Source organism: Sciurus carolinensis, chromosome 1 (genome assembly GCF_902686445.1).
Source record: "Sciurus carolinensis chromosome 1, mSciCar1.2, whole genome shotgun sequence".
NCBI classification, from domain to species: Eukaryota; Metazoa; Chordata; class Mammalia; order Rodentia; family Sciuridae; genus Sciurus; species Sciurus carolinensis.
Window position 1 is genome coordinate 144,363,468 of NC_062213.1, and position 14,623 is coordinate 144,378,090.

The 14,623-nt window shown below is 37.8% G+C and overlaps 1 protein-coding gene across 1 annotated transcript in view; it reads right to left on the reverse strand.

Annotated features, from left to right (window-relative positions):
* Window positions 1-14,623, reverse strand: part of Gipc2 (GIPC PDZ domain containing family member 2) — an 89,339-nt gene that overhangs the window by 23,713 nt on the left and 51,003 nt on the right. The window contains 1 exon segment of the mRNA XM_047529363.1: window positions 13,216-13,396. Within this exon segment, the coding sequence (XP_047385319.1) occupies window positions 13,216-13,396 (181 nt within the window).

Here is a 14,623-nt window from a genome sequence, read left to right on the forward strand (position 1 = left end):
ATAGGATGTAATATTCTACCACACTAGTAACATGGAACCATTTACAATAATATTAAAGAAAATTGTTCAATGATGAAAATGATAGAGTTGAAAACCATAAAATCGCTATTTTATAGAATGACAAAGTTTCTTACAGTTCCTAGAATGCTAACCTTCTTTTTTAAAATAACTATTTTCTGGTTATGAAAGTTAAAATGTTCATTCAATATTTAAAATTTTTAAAACTCCAAACAAGCCTATATAAAGTCACCCATACACTTACCACTGAAGGATAACCAGTTAACATTTTGATATACATACAGGGCAAATTGTTTTTGTTCTACATTAAAGATAGTTTTTACAAAAATGGGACATTACTGTACATAATGTAATCTTTTCACAATATATCACAAACTTTTTTAATACATGAAAAGAATTGCTTCTCTGCTTAATTTTTCAGAACACACTCTGGCTACAATTTTGAGCATAATCTGTTAAATCTGTTTTCCTATAATTATATGAAAATTCCCATAATAAAAACAGTCTCTAGTGAAATATTCATTATTGGCAGAATTGCTATTTTTTTAATAAGTTGCATTATACTCATACAATTCAGTCATATTAAAGAAGCGACTTGTATTTAGCATCAGTTTGCCCTTCATTCCACACTCCATTTTAATTACTAAATTTTAAAATACTTGAAAATCAGTAGCTTCTTTCTACTTATGGTTGTTATTATTTCCAAATGCACCCAAAAATGCATTATAGTTCTAAGAAGTCAATCTAATTACCAATTAGGGAAAATGTCTTGGAAAACACTGTTTACAAGATTTTTAGTACTATACATCACAATAATTTCACCTTTTTCAGATTATAATGTGTTTACTAAAATATTTTTAGTTGAGAGTTTACAACTAGAATAGAAAAGAATCCATACTCAGGTATCCAGCTGGTCTTACACTGAAAATGCATTTGTCAGTTACACTCAGGATTCATCTGACATATCTGCCACATCCCACAAGAGGGAACTTGGCTCCTCATTCATCTTCTCCCACAGGATCTCCAAAGCAAACTCCAAACCAATGTCTAGCTGCGTATGAGAAGACCAAAATAGACTACTACATAAAAAGATGATGAAGTGACATGTTCTACCACCCCCAAATCTGTCATGTAAGCACTTCAAACCTGACCAAAAAATACCTAAGAGTGTCATTAAATGCATCCAAACCTTGAACTTCTCTCCCGCACTGTCCCCAAATCATCTCTATATCCCAACTGCCTCATTTCCAATTATAACATCATTGTTATCCCAGGTTCCCAGAATAGAAATCTTGGAAGTAACATTTGCTCCTGAACTTTCTTTCCTGTCCTCTTCATCTAAGGGTCATCAATCCACCTCCAATCCCTACTCAACCCTGGCTTCTTTCTTCCCTTGGAATCTCCACTGCTGCCCATGGTCCTAGCCCTTATCATTTTCTCCTAGACTGTCACTACAGCATCTTACATGGTTCCTCCTCTAGTCAAATATAGCCACATTGGTCTTTTAGGCTTAATTCCCAAAAATATGTTTCATACATCATTCTTCAGTTCTAACATCTAAATGATTCCCTATCCCACTGTAAAGCAACCTTGTGTTCCCCATCTAGCTTTCAGTGCTCTTCTTAACAAGGCCCTAAGATGCTTTTGTAGCCTGCTTTGTCACAGTGTTCATGGTCCTGAACACTTTCCCCAGGAAACCTTCCTTGTACATAATTTCCATCACATTCTCTAAGGTCGAATCCAAGAGCAATTTTCTCCAAGAATCTTTCTCACGGGGTCCAGCCTATTCATATCTTTCCCCTCTCTGAACACCCATTTAAATTTCTTCAGTGGATTTTAAATTTAATTCTAGATATAAAAAGTATCAAATTGTACATGACCCTAAACCCCCATGCTGTAGATTTGGTGGGAATTTTAATCTTGGTTTTGTTTGGGAAGTTCTTCTCCCTCCCAAGATCCAGAGGATTGATGCTGCACTCAGTCTGTCACGAAACCTACCCTGAAGCTCTACGACCAAGTCAGAGTATCCACTCGGAAGCTGATCCCAAAATTTCAGGTCACAGCTCTTAAAGTTCTTGATGCTGGCATAAATCATCTCTTCCATGGCTCTCTCTTTGGGGAAGCTCCTTTCTAATCTTACCACTTTCTGTCTACCCCACCACTCTCTAAGCCTTAGAATCCCTCTCCATAATGGGTAAAACAGCTCTCATATGAACTGCACTTTGTTTAAATCTGCTTCATAGCAAATATCAGAGTTTGCATTATATTCTGATGAGACAGTAATACAAAATGCTAAAGCTCAAGCTTGAAACAAACAGGGCCAGAGTGCTATCCCTGCACTTCCAGTCCCCGCTGGGTGACTTCAGCAAGTTAGTTAACCACCCAACAAGTAGACTTGTCTGGAAAATCTTCATTGGAGTAGCATGAGGATTAAATGAGGTCACAATAGCAGTAAACCTATCAGCATTTATGTGTCACTATGTATCCACCAATTCTCTAAGAACCTTACATGTATTAATTCATTTTATCCTCACAGTACTTGATGGATAAGTAAACAGGCATAGAAAGGTTAAGTAATACCAGAGATCACATAACTAGTAAGCAGCAGAGAAAGGAATCAAACCCAAGTTTGGGTCAGAATCTTTGCTCTTCATATACTACACCATTGTTTCTTAAAAGCATGCAATAAACAGTAGCTATTACCATGAACAAAATTATTTAATTCCTAATGTATCTGTCTCCTTATGTAAACGGTAAGCCCCTTGAGGACAGCAACACACTGGCTCATCCATAGGAGTTATCAGAGAGCTGGCCCTGGAGGCTGGCTGAGTGGCTGAGAAGTCTACCTCCTTTGTTCATCACCTAAAACCTGCAACAAATTGCTGTTATTTACAGTTGGCTATGAGGCTTGAATGGTTTCCTACTTAGAAGTACTTGGAAAAGTAAATGGCAGTCACTATTGTGATATCCCGATATACTTCATTATTTGATTTGAGAGGGGATATTATCAGCTGTCTTCCTGAATCTGAAATAGTGTCAGAGTTTTCAACAAATACTTGCTAATCACAAACTCACACTGTTTTTCCTGTTTCACGTGGGTTTCTCCTTTTTCTCAAATTAGGCCTTAAAGAAAAGGCTACACCTTCACAATGTTGGCACAGGTTGAGTATCCCTTATCTAAAATGCTTTGGGGGGCTGGGGTTAGTGGTAGAGTGCTTGCCTGGCATGCCTGGGTTCGATCCTTAGCACCACATATAAATAAATAAAGGTCCATTGACAACTACAACAACATTTTAATAAATAAAATGCTTGGGACCAGAAGTGTTTCAGATTTTAGATTCTTTTCAGATTCTGGAATATTTGCATATACATATAATGAGATATTTGGGAGATGGAACCCAAATCTAAACATGAAATTCACTTATGTTTCACGTACACCTAGTATGCAGAACCTGAAGGTAATTTTATATAATATTTTTAGCACGATTTTGACAGTAACCCATCATACAAGTTTGGGGTAGGTTTTCCCATTTATGGCATCAGGCCAGTAATCAAAATGTTTCAGATTTTGGATTTTGGGGTGCTCAACCTGTGATAATAACAGTTTACTTTTTTTTTTTGGGGGGGTACCAGGGATTGAACCTAGGGGCGCTTAACTACTGAGTCACATCTCCAACCCTTTTTTATATTTTATTAAGAGACAGGGTCTTACTAAGTTGCTTAGGGTCTCATAAATTGCTATGGCTGGCTTTGAATTCACGATCCTCTTGCCTCAGCCTCCCGAGCCACTGGGAATACACGCATGCAACAACAGTTTACTTTTTTTATTGAAGACTTACTATGTGCCAGGGACTATTCTATGATTTTATCTTGTGTAATAATTAAATCTTCATAACGGTCAAATGTGTTAAATACTACTATCACTTTCACTTTTTATGTGAGGAAATCAAGGCACAGAATGGTTTGCTTACTTATTCAATGTCAAATTATCACACAGCCTTGACCTGGCAGAGCGTACAGGCTTAACCACTGCATTTTCTGTCTTTTATAACTTGTTTCATATTCTCCAGTGTATTTTGTAGAAGTCAGAATATAGGAAAAGGAAAAGTATTTGTTGGTTGAATTTTTTTTACTAGAAATAACAAATAATAAAAAGTATTTTTTAAATGTTTAAAATATCTGCCTAAAATGTCCTGTAAAACTTAAAATCCAAAGCTTATTTTCTAATGACAAATAAGCTCAGCTTTTGAAACAAGTACATCAGTTAAGCTGAATTGGGAAGATGAGGTCCAACACTTCCAGCTGTGAATGACTCAAAGGACTGAAACGCACTTCACATACTTAACATCCTATTCTGATGGATACACAGCACAGAAATGAAGGCTCTAAAAGAAGACATAACAGATCTGCTGCAAAAATCTAACCCCAAAACAAATGTCTTAGGAGGTAAGCGTTTTCTTTCAGCTCCCTTGCTGATTTTGAAAACAGAAATATTCCAGGCTTCCTGTAACAGATCTCTTTCCATAACAGGCAACAATCACCAATCGGATAAATTCTCCAAGATAAATGGACTCAAAACTCATTTAAGCAAAACTAAATCAAAATTTCACAGATTTAATAGTTATTATTCTGCAATGAAGAGGTCTCATATGAAAATGAACCAGTTGGACTAGTCCGATCTTCAGGTTATTCAAATGGAGAGTGGATTCACATAGCCTTGGGAAAATCGAGGTTCACAGGGCAAATTGCAGGGTTGAGTTCATTGTGAAGACATATTCCTTTCATCAGCAAAAGAGGAAAGGAAGTGAGCCATGCCCTAAAAAATACCACTAGAGACATTCCAACCGACACTTGATAAGGACTGGGAAGGCTGCCATCACCTCATGGGGTGGAAGAAGGAAAATCTGGATCAGAATGCAAGTGACCAGGAGAAACCATGTTAAGTATGGGAAAGATTCCACTAAGCAACAAATTTGCAACAGGGAAGTCATTTAAAACAGTTTTTTTTTTTTTTTCTTTTTTGGTCTTTGTTTTTGGAGGGTTTTGTGTTGTTTTGTTTAACTGTGTCCTAGTAAGAAATAAATGCATTATATTGTAACCCATAAACACAAATATATATGGTAAAACATTTATAACAAATAATGCCTACTCTTATTCGGTACAAAGCGCTATGATATTTTTAACTCTATTCCACTTTGTGTTATAGACACACTGGTTGAGATACAGTAACTAAAAAATAGTGATTTAAATTGACCAACACAAGAGATTCTATGGGTATCTTTTAAAATGGCCTTTATTTCTCCCTCAGAGCCCCAAAGCCAACTTGGGAAAGCTACAATGAGCATCGGCTCTACGTGCTGCATACTCCATGCCATTCCTCACTAGACCAGCTTCTCCTCTTCCTAGTTCTTTAGTGCGGATGTCCCCCCACAGCTTCCATCTTTTTTTCACATCACTCTGAGGGACTGCATCTACTTCCATGATTTCCACTGCCTATGCAGGACAAACACTCATTAACCCATTTTCCAGACCTCAATTCCCAACACCCTTATCTCTCTTACGTTTTCACCCAAAATGAACCATAATATACTCATAGATCCAAAACTGTACTTAAATGAACTATAATAAACTCATAGATCCAAAACTGTACTTATAATCCATCTCCTTACCCAAATCTTTTCCAGCTTTCCTCTTCACAAAGAAAGGCACTGCACTACACCCCTCACCCAAGACACAACAAATCTGTGGGTCATCATTTGCAATTCTTCCTTCCTTTACCTCTACTTCCAAAGGGTTACTGATCCAGCCTTCTTAATACTCAGTAGTATGCAGGTAAACATTTAACAATCCACTCTCCAGGCTAAAAAAAAAAGAACCTAAAGTGCAACACTTACCTATTTCTGTGGTGTAAATACCCTACCATAACTAATTTCAAGCAACCAATCTGATGCTCCTGAAAGAGGGGTTGAAAAAAGATGTGTACAAATGAATCTAGCACACTATTCTCAATTACTCAGAAAAATTTCTTTCCATATCTGCCAGTGCTGTCTTAATTCATGATTTTTTTTTTGAACGGGGAGTACTAGGGATTGAATCCAGGTGTGCTTAACCACTGAGCCGCATCCCCAGCCCTTTTTTAAAGATTTTATTAGAGACAGGGTCTCACTGAGTTTCTAGGTACCTTGCTGAGTTGCTGAGAATGGCTTTGTACTCACCGTCCTCCTGCCTCAGCCTCCCAAGCTGCTGGGATTACAGGTGTGCCCCACCACACCTGGCTTAATTTAGGATTTCATCTCTCTCCCAGCTAACAAAAAATTATCTCTATGATCACATGACATCACATCCCACTCCTCTGACAGTCTCCAAAATCCAGTATTCATCAAATCACTCCCCTGCCTAAACCTTTTTATTAGTTCTCACTGCCCACTCCTTATCTTCGTGTATAATGTCCTTAATAATTTGGTCCCTACTGACACTTGAGCTTCATCTCTTGTGACAGCACTACCTATAATCTCTATTCTAAAAACACTGGCATACATGATATCCCCAAATATATGACACTTTTCCATTTCTCTGCACCTGTGCTCACTCTGTTCCTACTCCCAAAGAAAACTTTCCCCAACTACCCACTGAGTAAACACTTACTCATCTTCTCAGATTCAGTTCAAATCCCTTTATATCATTTCTTCTCATGCATATTAACCATACAGGATAGTTATTTTCATTATACTACAATCATAATATGCATACAACATAATTTCATTAATTTCACTCCTAATATCTTCCATTGTCCTTCCAGCCTCCCTCTCCCTGTTCCCTAATGGTCTCCCTTCTGTTGTCATGAGATCTCTTTCTTTCCTTTTTTCCCTTCTAGCTCTACATACGAGAGAAAACACACATTTGTCTATCTGAATCTGTGTATTTCACTTAACATGATCTCCAGTTTCATCCATTTTCCTACAAATGATATAATCTTGTCCTTTACAGCTGAATAAAACTCCATTGTGTATCTTCACCATATTTTCTTTATCCATTCATCTGTCAATAGAAACCTGGGCTGGTTCCATAACTTGGCTATCATGAATTGTGCTGCTACAAACATGGGAATATATGTATCTCTAAAGTATGCTGTCTTTAGTTCTTTCGGATAAATACTTAGTACTGGTATAACTGGATCATATAGTTCACTTTTAGAATTTTGAGGGCCCTCCATAGTGGCTGTGCTAATTTCCACCAACAGCACATCAGTGTTCCCTACTCCCATATTCTTACTAATATTTATTGTTATTTTTATTCCTTTTTTTTTTACACAATACCTTTATTTTATTTATTTATTTTTATGTGGTACAGAGAATCAAACCAGTGACACACATATGCTAGGCAAGTGCTCTATCACTGAACTACAAACCCAACCCTGTTATTTGTATTCTTGATGATTGCCATTCTGACTAGAGTGAGACAGAATCTCAGTGTAGTTTTGATCTGCATTTCCCTAATGGTTAAATATGTTAAAGACATCTTTTGACATATTTGTTGGTCATTTGTACTTCTTGAGAAAAATCTGTTTAGGTAATTTGCCATTTACTAAATGAGATGTGTTTATTTGTTTGGCGTTGAGTTTTTGTCCTTTTTATAATTCTGGATATTAATCCTCCGTCAGAAGAGTAGCTAGCAAAGATTTTCTCCCATTCTGAATACTGTATCTTCATGCTATTGTTTCCTTTGCTGTGCAGCTTTCCAATTTGATGCCACTCATTTATTGATTCTTGGCATTATTTCCTGAGCTTTAGAGATCCTACTCAGGAAGTCATTGCCTACATGGTGAAGAATTTCCCCTGTGTTTTCTTCAAGTAGTTGCAAAATTTCTGAACGAATTCCTAGATCTTTGATTCATTTTGAATTGACTTTTGTGCAGGGTGAGAGACAGGGATCTAGTTTCATTCTTCTACATGTGAATATCCAGTTTCCCAGCAATATTGTTAAAAAGGCTATCTTTTCTCCAATGTACTTTGGCACCTTTGTCAAGAATCAGATGACTGTAGATGTATGGGTTTGTCTATGTCTTCAGTTCTATTCCATTGGTCTATGTGTCTGTTTTTATGCCAGTACCATGTTGTTTTTGTTACTATAGTTTTGTAATATCATTTGAAACTGGGTATTGTGATGCCTCTAGCATTGTTCTTTTTGCTCAGGATTGCTTTGGCTATTCTGGGTCTTGTGTTCCTCCATAAGAATTTTAGGATTGTTTTTTCTAGTTCTGTAAAGAATTTCATTTGATATTTTGATGGGGATTGCATTGAATCTGTAGATCATTTTTGATAATATAGTTTTTTATTTTTCCACAGTAGTGGGGATTGAACCCAAGGGAGTTTTATCATTAAGATACATCCCTAGCCCTTTCTTTTTTTTTTTTTCCTAGCCCTTTTCATTTTGAGACAAGGTCTCACTAAGTTGTTGAGAGTCTTGCTAAATTGTTGAGATTGTCCTTGAACATGTCATCCTTCTGCCTCAGTCTCCAGAGTCACTGGGATTACAGGCATGTGCTCCCAGTAGTCATTTTAACTACATTAATTCAACCTATCCATGAACATACAGGGGTGGGGAGGAGGGGGTCTGATCATCTTCTCGTGTCATCTTCTATTTTTTTTGGTGCTCTGTAATTTCTCTCGTAGAGGTGTTTCCTTGGTTAGATTTATCCCTAGGTTGTGGTGGTGATTGCTGTTGAAGCTATTGTAAATGGAACTGTTTCCCTAATTTCAGTGGATTTCTTATTGGTTCAAATCCCTTCCATAGAGAAAATTCCTTAGGTAGACTTAATGCCTCCCAGTTTCATATCTCTAGTATATTTTAGCACTTATAACACCCCTTTATTGAACTTATTTTCTTTTCATGTCCATCTCCTCTCACTAAACATGAGCTTCTGGATCTGGATCTTATTCATCATGTATACTAAGCATATGATATGGTCATGGTGTAGAGTAGGCTCTCAGTAAATGGTGACTATTATTATTATCTAGGGTAAATAGCACCCTAAGACCAGTATATAGCAACTGCTCAATAAGTGTCTGTTGAACTGAAATATCAGTATGTTCTTGCCAGTCTCCAAGGTCACAGGACTGCTAAAGTCCATTCTGGATTGTTAGGGAGTCCAAGATCTACTTCCACTGCCAAAGAACTGGCACTTTAACTTTTTTTCCTTGCCTATTGGCCTCTGTGTTAGTTTACTAGAGCTACCAGAATGGGTGGCTTCAACAATATAAATTCATTTTCTCATAGTTCCGAAGGCTAGAAGTATAAGATTAAGGTGTCCCCAGCACTGGTTCTTCTGAGGCCATTCTCCTTTGCTTATAGATAAACGCCTATCTAAATGCTTAAATAGCATTCTTCCTCTGTGTCTGAGTTCAAATTTCTTCTTCTTTTTTTTTTTTTGGTGCTGGGGATCGAACCCAGGGCCTTGTGCTTATAAGACAAGCACTCTACCGACTGAGCCATCTCCCCAGTCCCAAATTTCCTCTTCTTATAGGTATACCAGTCATAATGGATTAGAGCCCACCCTAATGACCTCATTTTAACAATAATTACTCTTTAAAGACCCTATCTCCAAATACAGTCTCATTCGGAAGTACTGGTGATTTAGGACTTCAACATACAAATTTTGTAGGATACGATTCAGCCCATAACAACCTCCTATTGGTCTGTGAGCTCCTCAAAAAGTAGGAACTTGGGCTTCCATCTTATCATCCACTGTACCTATCAGAGCACCTGGAACACAGGAGATTCTCAGAAAACAATGTGTGGGATACAAAAGTTAAGGATCTTCCCAGAAGTATAGTCCAAATCTATAGATTGGGGTCCCTCAAAATCAAGTGGCAAGCACCAAGCAAAACAAGGTTTTACTATTTCCCTGGAAGAGAGTTTGATTCTGTCATCACCTCTAGCTAGTTCACTGCCAAACAGTTATTTATGTGGCACTCTATTCATAGCATAAAAATGAAATCCTTAAGGACAGATATCCAAAGCCATTGACAATATCCTCTTCTCTCCAGATCTATTCTAATACTTGCAACAGACAGTTTGGCTAGAGTCAGATTCAAGGTTAAAAGAAAACCAACACTGTTCTGCCTACAAGGTGTAACAGCTTAGGATAAATGGTAAGTTGAGTATCTGCTGCTTTCTTTTTTTTTTTTTCAACCCAAAAGGAAACATCCCCCTCTCTGTTCTGTGTGATTTTGGTAGACCTATCAATCACATAGCCTGCATTCTCCAATGTCAAGATGAACATATGACATAATCAGTCCCCCCACATTTTAGGCATTTGAATCCTACATAGAGTGACATGAAAAAATAATTGGAGGGAAGTGCATTAAGCCTATGCCATTAAATCTTTCTGGTACACACACCCCTAAAAGTTACTGACTTTCCCAAGGCTTGATCAACTATTTTTGTTAGAGATGTACCTAGTAGTCTTCCAACAAATGCTTTTCCCTTAAATTAGTGAATCTTAATACATATAGTGGCCTCTAGAAGTGTGGGCAGTGGAAGTGTTGTACCTAAAATATGGAAATGGGAGCAGGTAATAAGGATTCCCCTACCTGCTATAGAGAAGTTGTGCTCACCATCCTTATTTTGCCACCATAGAACAAAGTATTTGAGGACATAGTTCATTCACATGCCTCCCTTGACTAAACCTTTTGGGAAGTTGGTAGGAAAATATCAAAATACTGGAGTGTGTGGCCATTTCTGACTGTTTTTGGTAAGATCCTAGAAATGAGCCAGGTATAGTGGTGTAGGCCTATAATCCCAGCAGCTCGGGAGGCTGAGGCAGGAGGATCCCAAATTCAAAGCCAGCCTCAGCAATTTAGTAAAACCCTAGGCAACTTTGCAAGATCCTGTCTCAAAATAAAAAAAAAATAAAATAAAATGAGATAAAATAAAAAGGGCTGGGGTTGTGGCTCACTGTTTAAGCAACTCTGGGTTCAATCCCTGGTACCCCCCCCCAAAAAAAAAAAATCCCAAGATCCTAGAAATGACTTCACTTCAACCAAGGTGGCCTACAAGAATGCAGAAAAAACTCTTCCTCACTTAGACTGGTCCTGTTTCCTGGTAGGAATTCAAGATAACAGAGAGGCAGATAATCGTGAAAGGCCATAAAATTTGAATTCTTGGCCCTGAGTCAATGATAATGCTAGAAAACACAAGGAGAAAGGAAGGAAACATAGCAAAAGATAAGATTGCAACCAAGAGAATTGGGGGAAGCCTGATGCCCCAAGTACCTCCGGATATAAATTCTCCCTCCCTGGCAAAGGGCTAAGCATTGGGATGAAGCCAGAGGATGAGAAACTGACTAGTTTTGCCTTTATCCCAGGAGCAAAAAGAAAAGCAAGAAAATTAAGGGCTAGAGGATAGACAAAGCAGTAAGGCTACTTCTAAGAGAAACCCTCAAGCTAGGGCCAGAATCCAAGATTAAGCTACAGAGGAGAAAATGCATACAGACTAGCAGCTTGGAAAACAAAAACCTATCACTGCTCCAAAATCAATTTCTAGGTATCCTATTCCACAGCACCAACAGAATTTGACATACTGAAATACATACCCTTATTAGAAAAATCCTAGCCTTCTCAAATATATCCATGAAATTCACAAGGCAATAAGGAACAGGTTTGATCGTAGCTACTTAAGTGAAGTACATCTCTGATATTGAAGAGAGAAATCTAATTATAGGACAATAGTGACTAAATATAATGACCTTTGTAATACACAAGACAAGCAGCAACTTTCTACAAAGACATGGGAACCAAAAGATTTATATGCATACAATATGAAAAAATTGAAAGAGATTAACTCTGGAAAACGTAATATGTGTTAGAGAAAAATGTAGGAAGATTTCACATTTCTTAGGTGTACTAACAGAACAGCTTTAGTTTACAAAGAACCTAAATCAAATAAGAATATTTATCTCAAATCATCTATGCCCTATCAGCTCATATGCCATGCTATCTGGGGAGCTGGACTACCGAACAAAGCCCTTTCAAAAGGAGCTGGTGGAGAAAAGTCTGGGTGCCCTGGCCTTCCTTTGTAGGTAGGACAGCAGATGCTGCACCGCACCAGGCAGAATCACAGCAGCTTCCTAGAGCACTCCCTCCAGGTGCAGCATGGGCATAAGGCACTCTTCTTACACCTGCCGTGGAACTCCATCTCCCACAAGCAACGAAACCTTTACTATATTTCCATTAAATGGCACAGAATCATGGGAGCAGAGAAAACTTCCTAATTCCACAGATGCAGCTTACTCCCTAAGGAAAATGTGATTCCCCAGACCCACTGCATTCTCCCACCATGTTCACTAACTGCCTTGAGTAAATGGCATTAGAAACAACTAGAAGGCATATTTATGTTCTGTGAGCCAAGGAAAGAACATAGGGTGGGTGGAGTCATGGATGAGTAAGGGCAGGCTTGGAATGATTCTGTCGAAGATATTTTAACACTGGCAAACATGAGGCCTTCATCTGGCTTATTAAAATAGTGCTGGGTAGTGAGAGGGAAGTTGGCACATTCTCGTGTAGATGAGATGGCCCTGGGGGTTTGAACGACAGTTGTAATACAGCTGCCATGGCTAAAACTAGGCAAGTACAGATGTCACATCAACGAGGGAGTAATTTCATACTGTTCCATGCTGCCAAATTCAAAATGCCAATGGAGGAAAAGTAGAGGTGAAGGAGGTCTTTAAAATAGACTAGATAACTATTTTAAATACCAATTCTGTGTATAACTAAAGTTTTTTGCTGCTGAGGTCCATGAACAACAGTTATTATGGTTTAAAGGGCTCAATCAAAAATCTTACTGCTCAGCAAAATGAAAACAATATTCAATGTGCTGTTCTCAGAGATTGGAACAGCCACATCAAATTTAGTCACTAGACTAAATTTGTCTTTGTCATTCCCAATGTTTGTTTAGAAAATGTCCTTCTACGAAACTTTTTTTTTCCTCCTTCAGTAGTTGCTGTCCCTGAAAGCAGTGCTATCTATCATTCTCTATGTTCTTAACTGAGGTGTTAGATAAGATAAATATTAAAAGCACATGGCACCACATAACAGTACTCATTTCCCTTAAAAAGGTAAACCAGAGGAAGAGATGATTCTCACACACACACACACACACACACACACACACACACACGCACACATACACACAACTTACCAAATGCCTTCTTGGGTTCTATTAACTTCAAGGTAAAGAGTTCCTCTTTTTTTAATTCCTTTAACTTCTTAGCAACTTCATAATGACGCCACCCAACGATATTTTCTCCATTTATGGATTCAATATGATCCCCCACACAGATTGTTTTAACTGAGTCAATAATGCTACCATCTTTAATTCTCTGAAAGAAAGAAAAATTAATGATGATATAAAAAAGAACTGTGTGGCATTACTTTCCATGCTCCTGAGATCTTATATTCATTGTATTGACATACTAACAACGCAGCTTAAGGCTCAGTTAAAGAAGACCAAACAAAGAACCACATCATCTAACCTCCAACCATTCTTCATCTTCTTTGTCATTCAGAATTCAACTACCTCACAGTTACCTTGTCCTCTGGGAAGCTTTCCCTGATTTCCTCCCACAGGAATGAGTAAGGTGCCACTCTCATTTTCTACAATACTTTATGCTCTATACACTGAGCTTTAAACTAAGCACTTTACATTTGCTATTTAATTTAATTCTAACAACCATTATGGTAGATCAGGAAGATGGAGGCTTGAGAAAAATCAATTGATATGCCAGATTCAACACACCACAGTGCAGGTGTTCATTTCCCTTCACTTGCCATAGCTAAACTGTGATATCCTTGGAGACAGAGTCTTATACATCATTTTATGTCCTGTTCCTGACACAATGCCTGCACAGAAAATTCCTCCGTAAATGATTGTTGAATTATTTCAAAATGAGACCCACTTCAGAAATATAAAGCTTAAGATTTTTCTACTAGATACATTTTTTAAACTGCATTTACAAATGCAAACATTCAAATGGCAGGATCTTGACTAAGATGACTAATATCTCATAAGAAACAAGTATGGGTATCATTTGAGAGTAAGAGTCATTTTATACTGTTGTTCTTCATTGATATATTTTAGATGAGAACTCAAAACTCAAGGAGAAATTTGAAACTTGTCTTTCTTCAATTTTACTTATTTACAATGCATCTGTTATACAGAGTCTCAGTGTTAGATCTAGGGTCCCTAAGATGGTACCAAGAATTTCTGAAAGGATTTTAGGGGAAAGAACTCTAGAAAACAATATAGGGGTGAGAGCCCTGCGTGAATGTACAAATACTTCCACAGTGATAAGGAGCGGGTCAAAATAAAGGCCATCAACTGCCGCAGGAATCACAAATCCTTCATGGGAATGCCAGGACAAACATCAGGTGCTGCTGCTACTGCCATAAAAACAGGTAGACTCCCCATCCCTGCCACATGGATGTGTAACATCTTCTGATTGATCACTGTGTCCAAGATAAGAGAAACTGATCTCAGGTACCCCAGCATCTCCATCAGAAAAAGTTTGTAAAAGATGAACCTGAGAAGGTCATGATTTTTTTTTTTT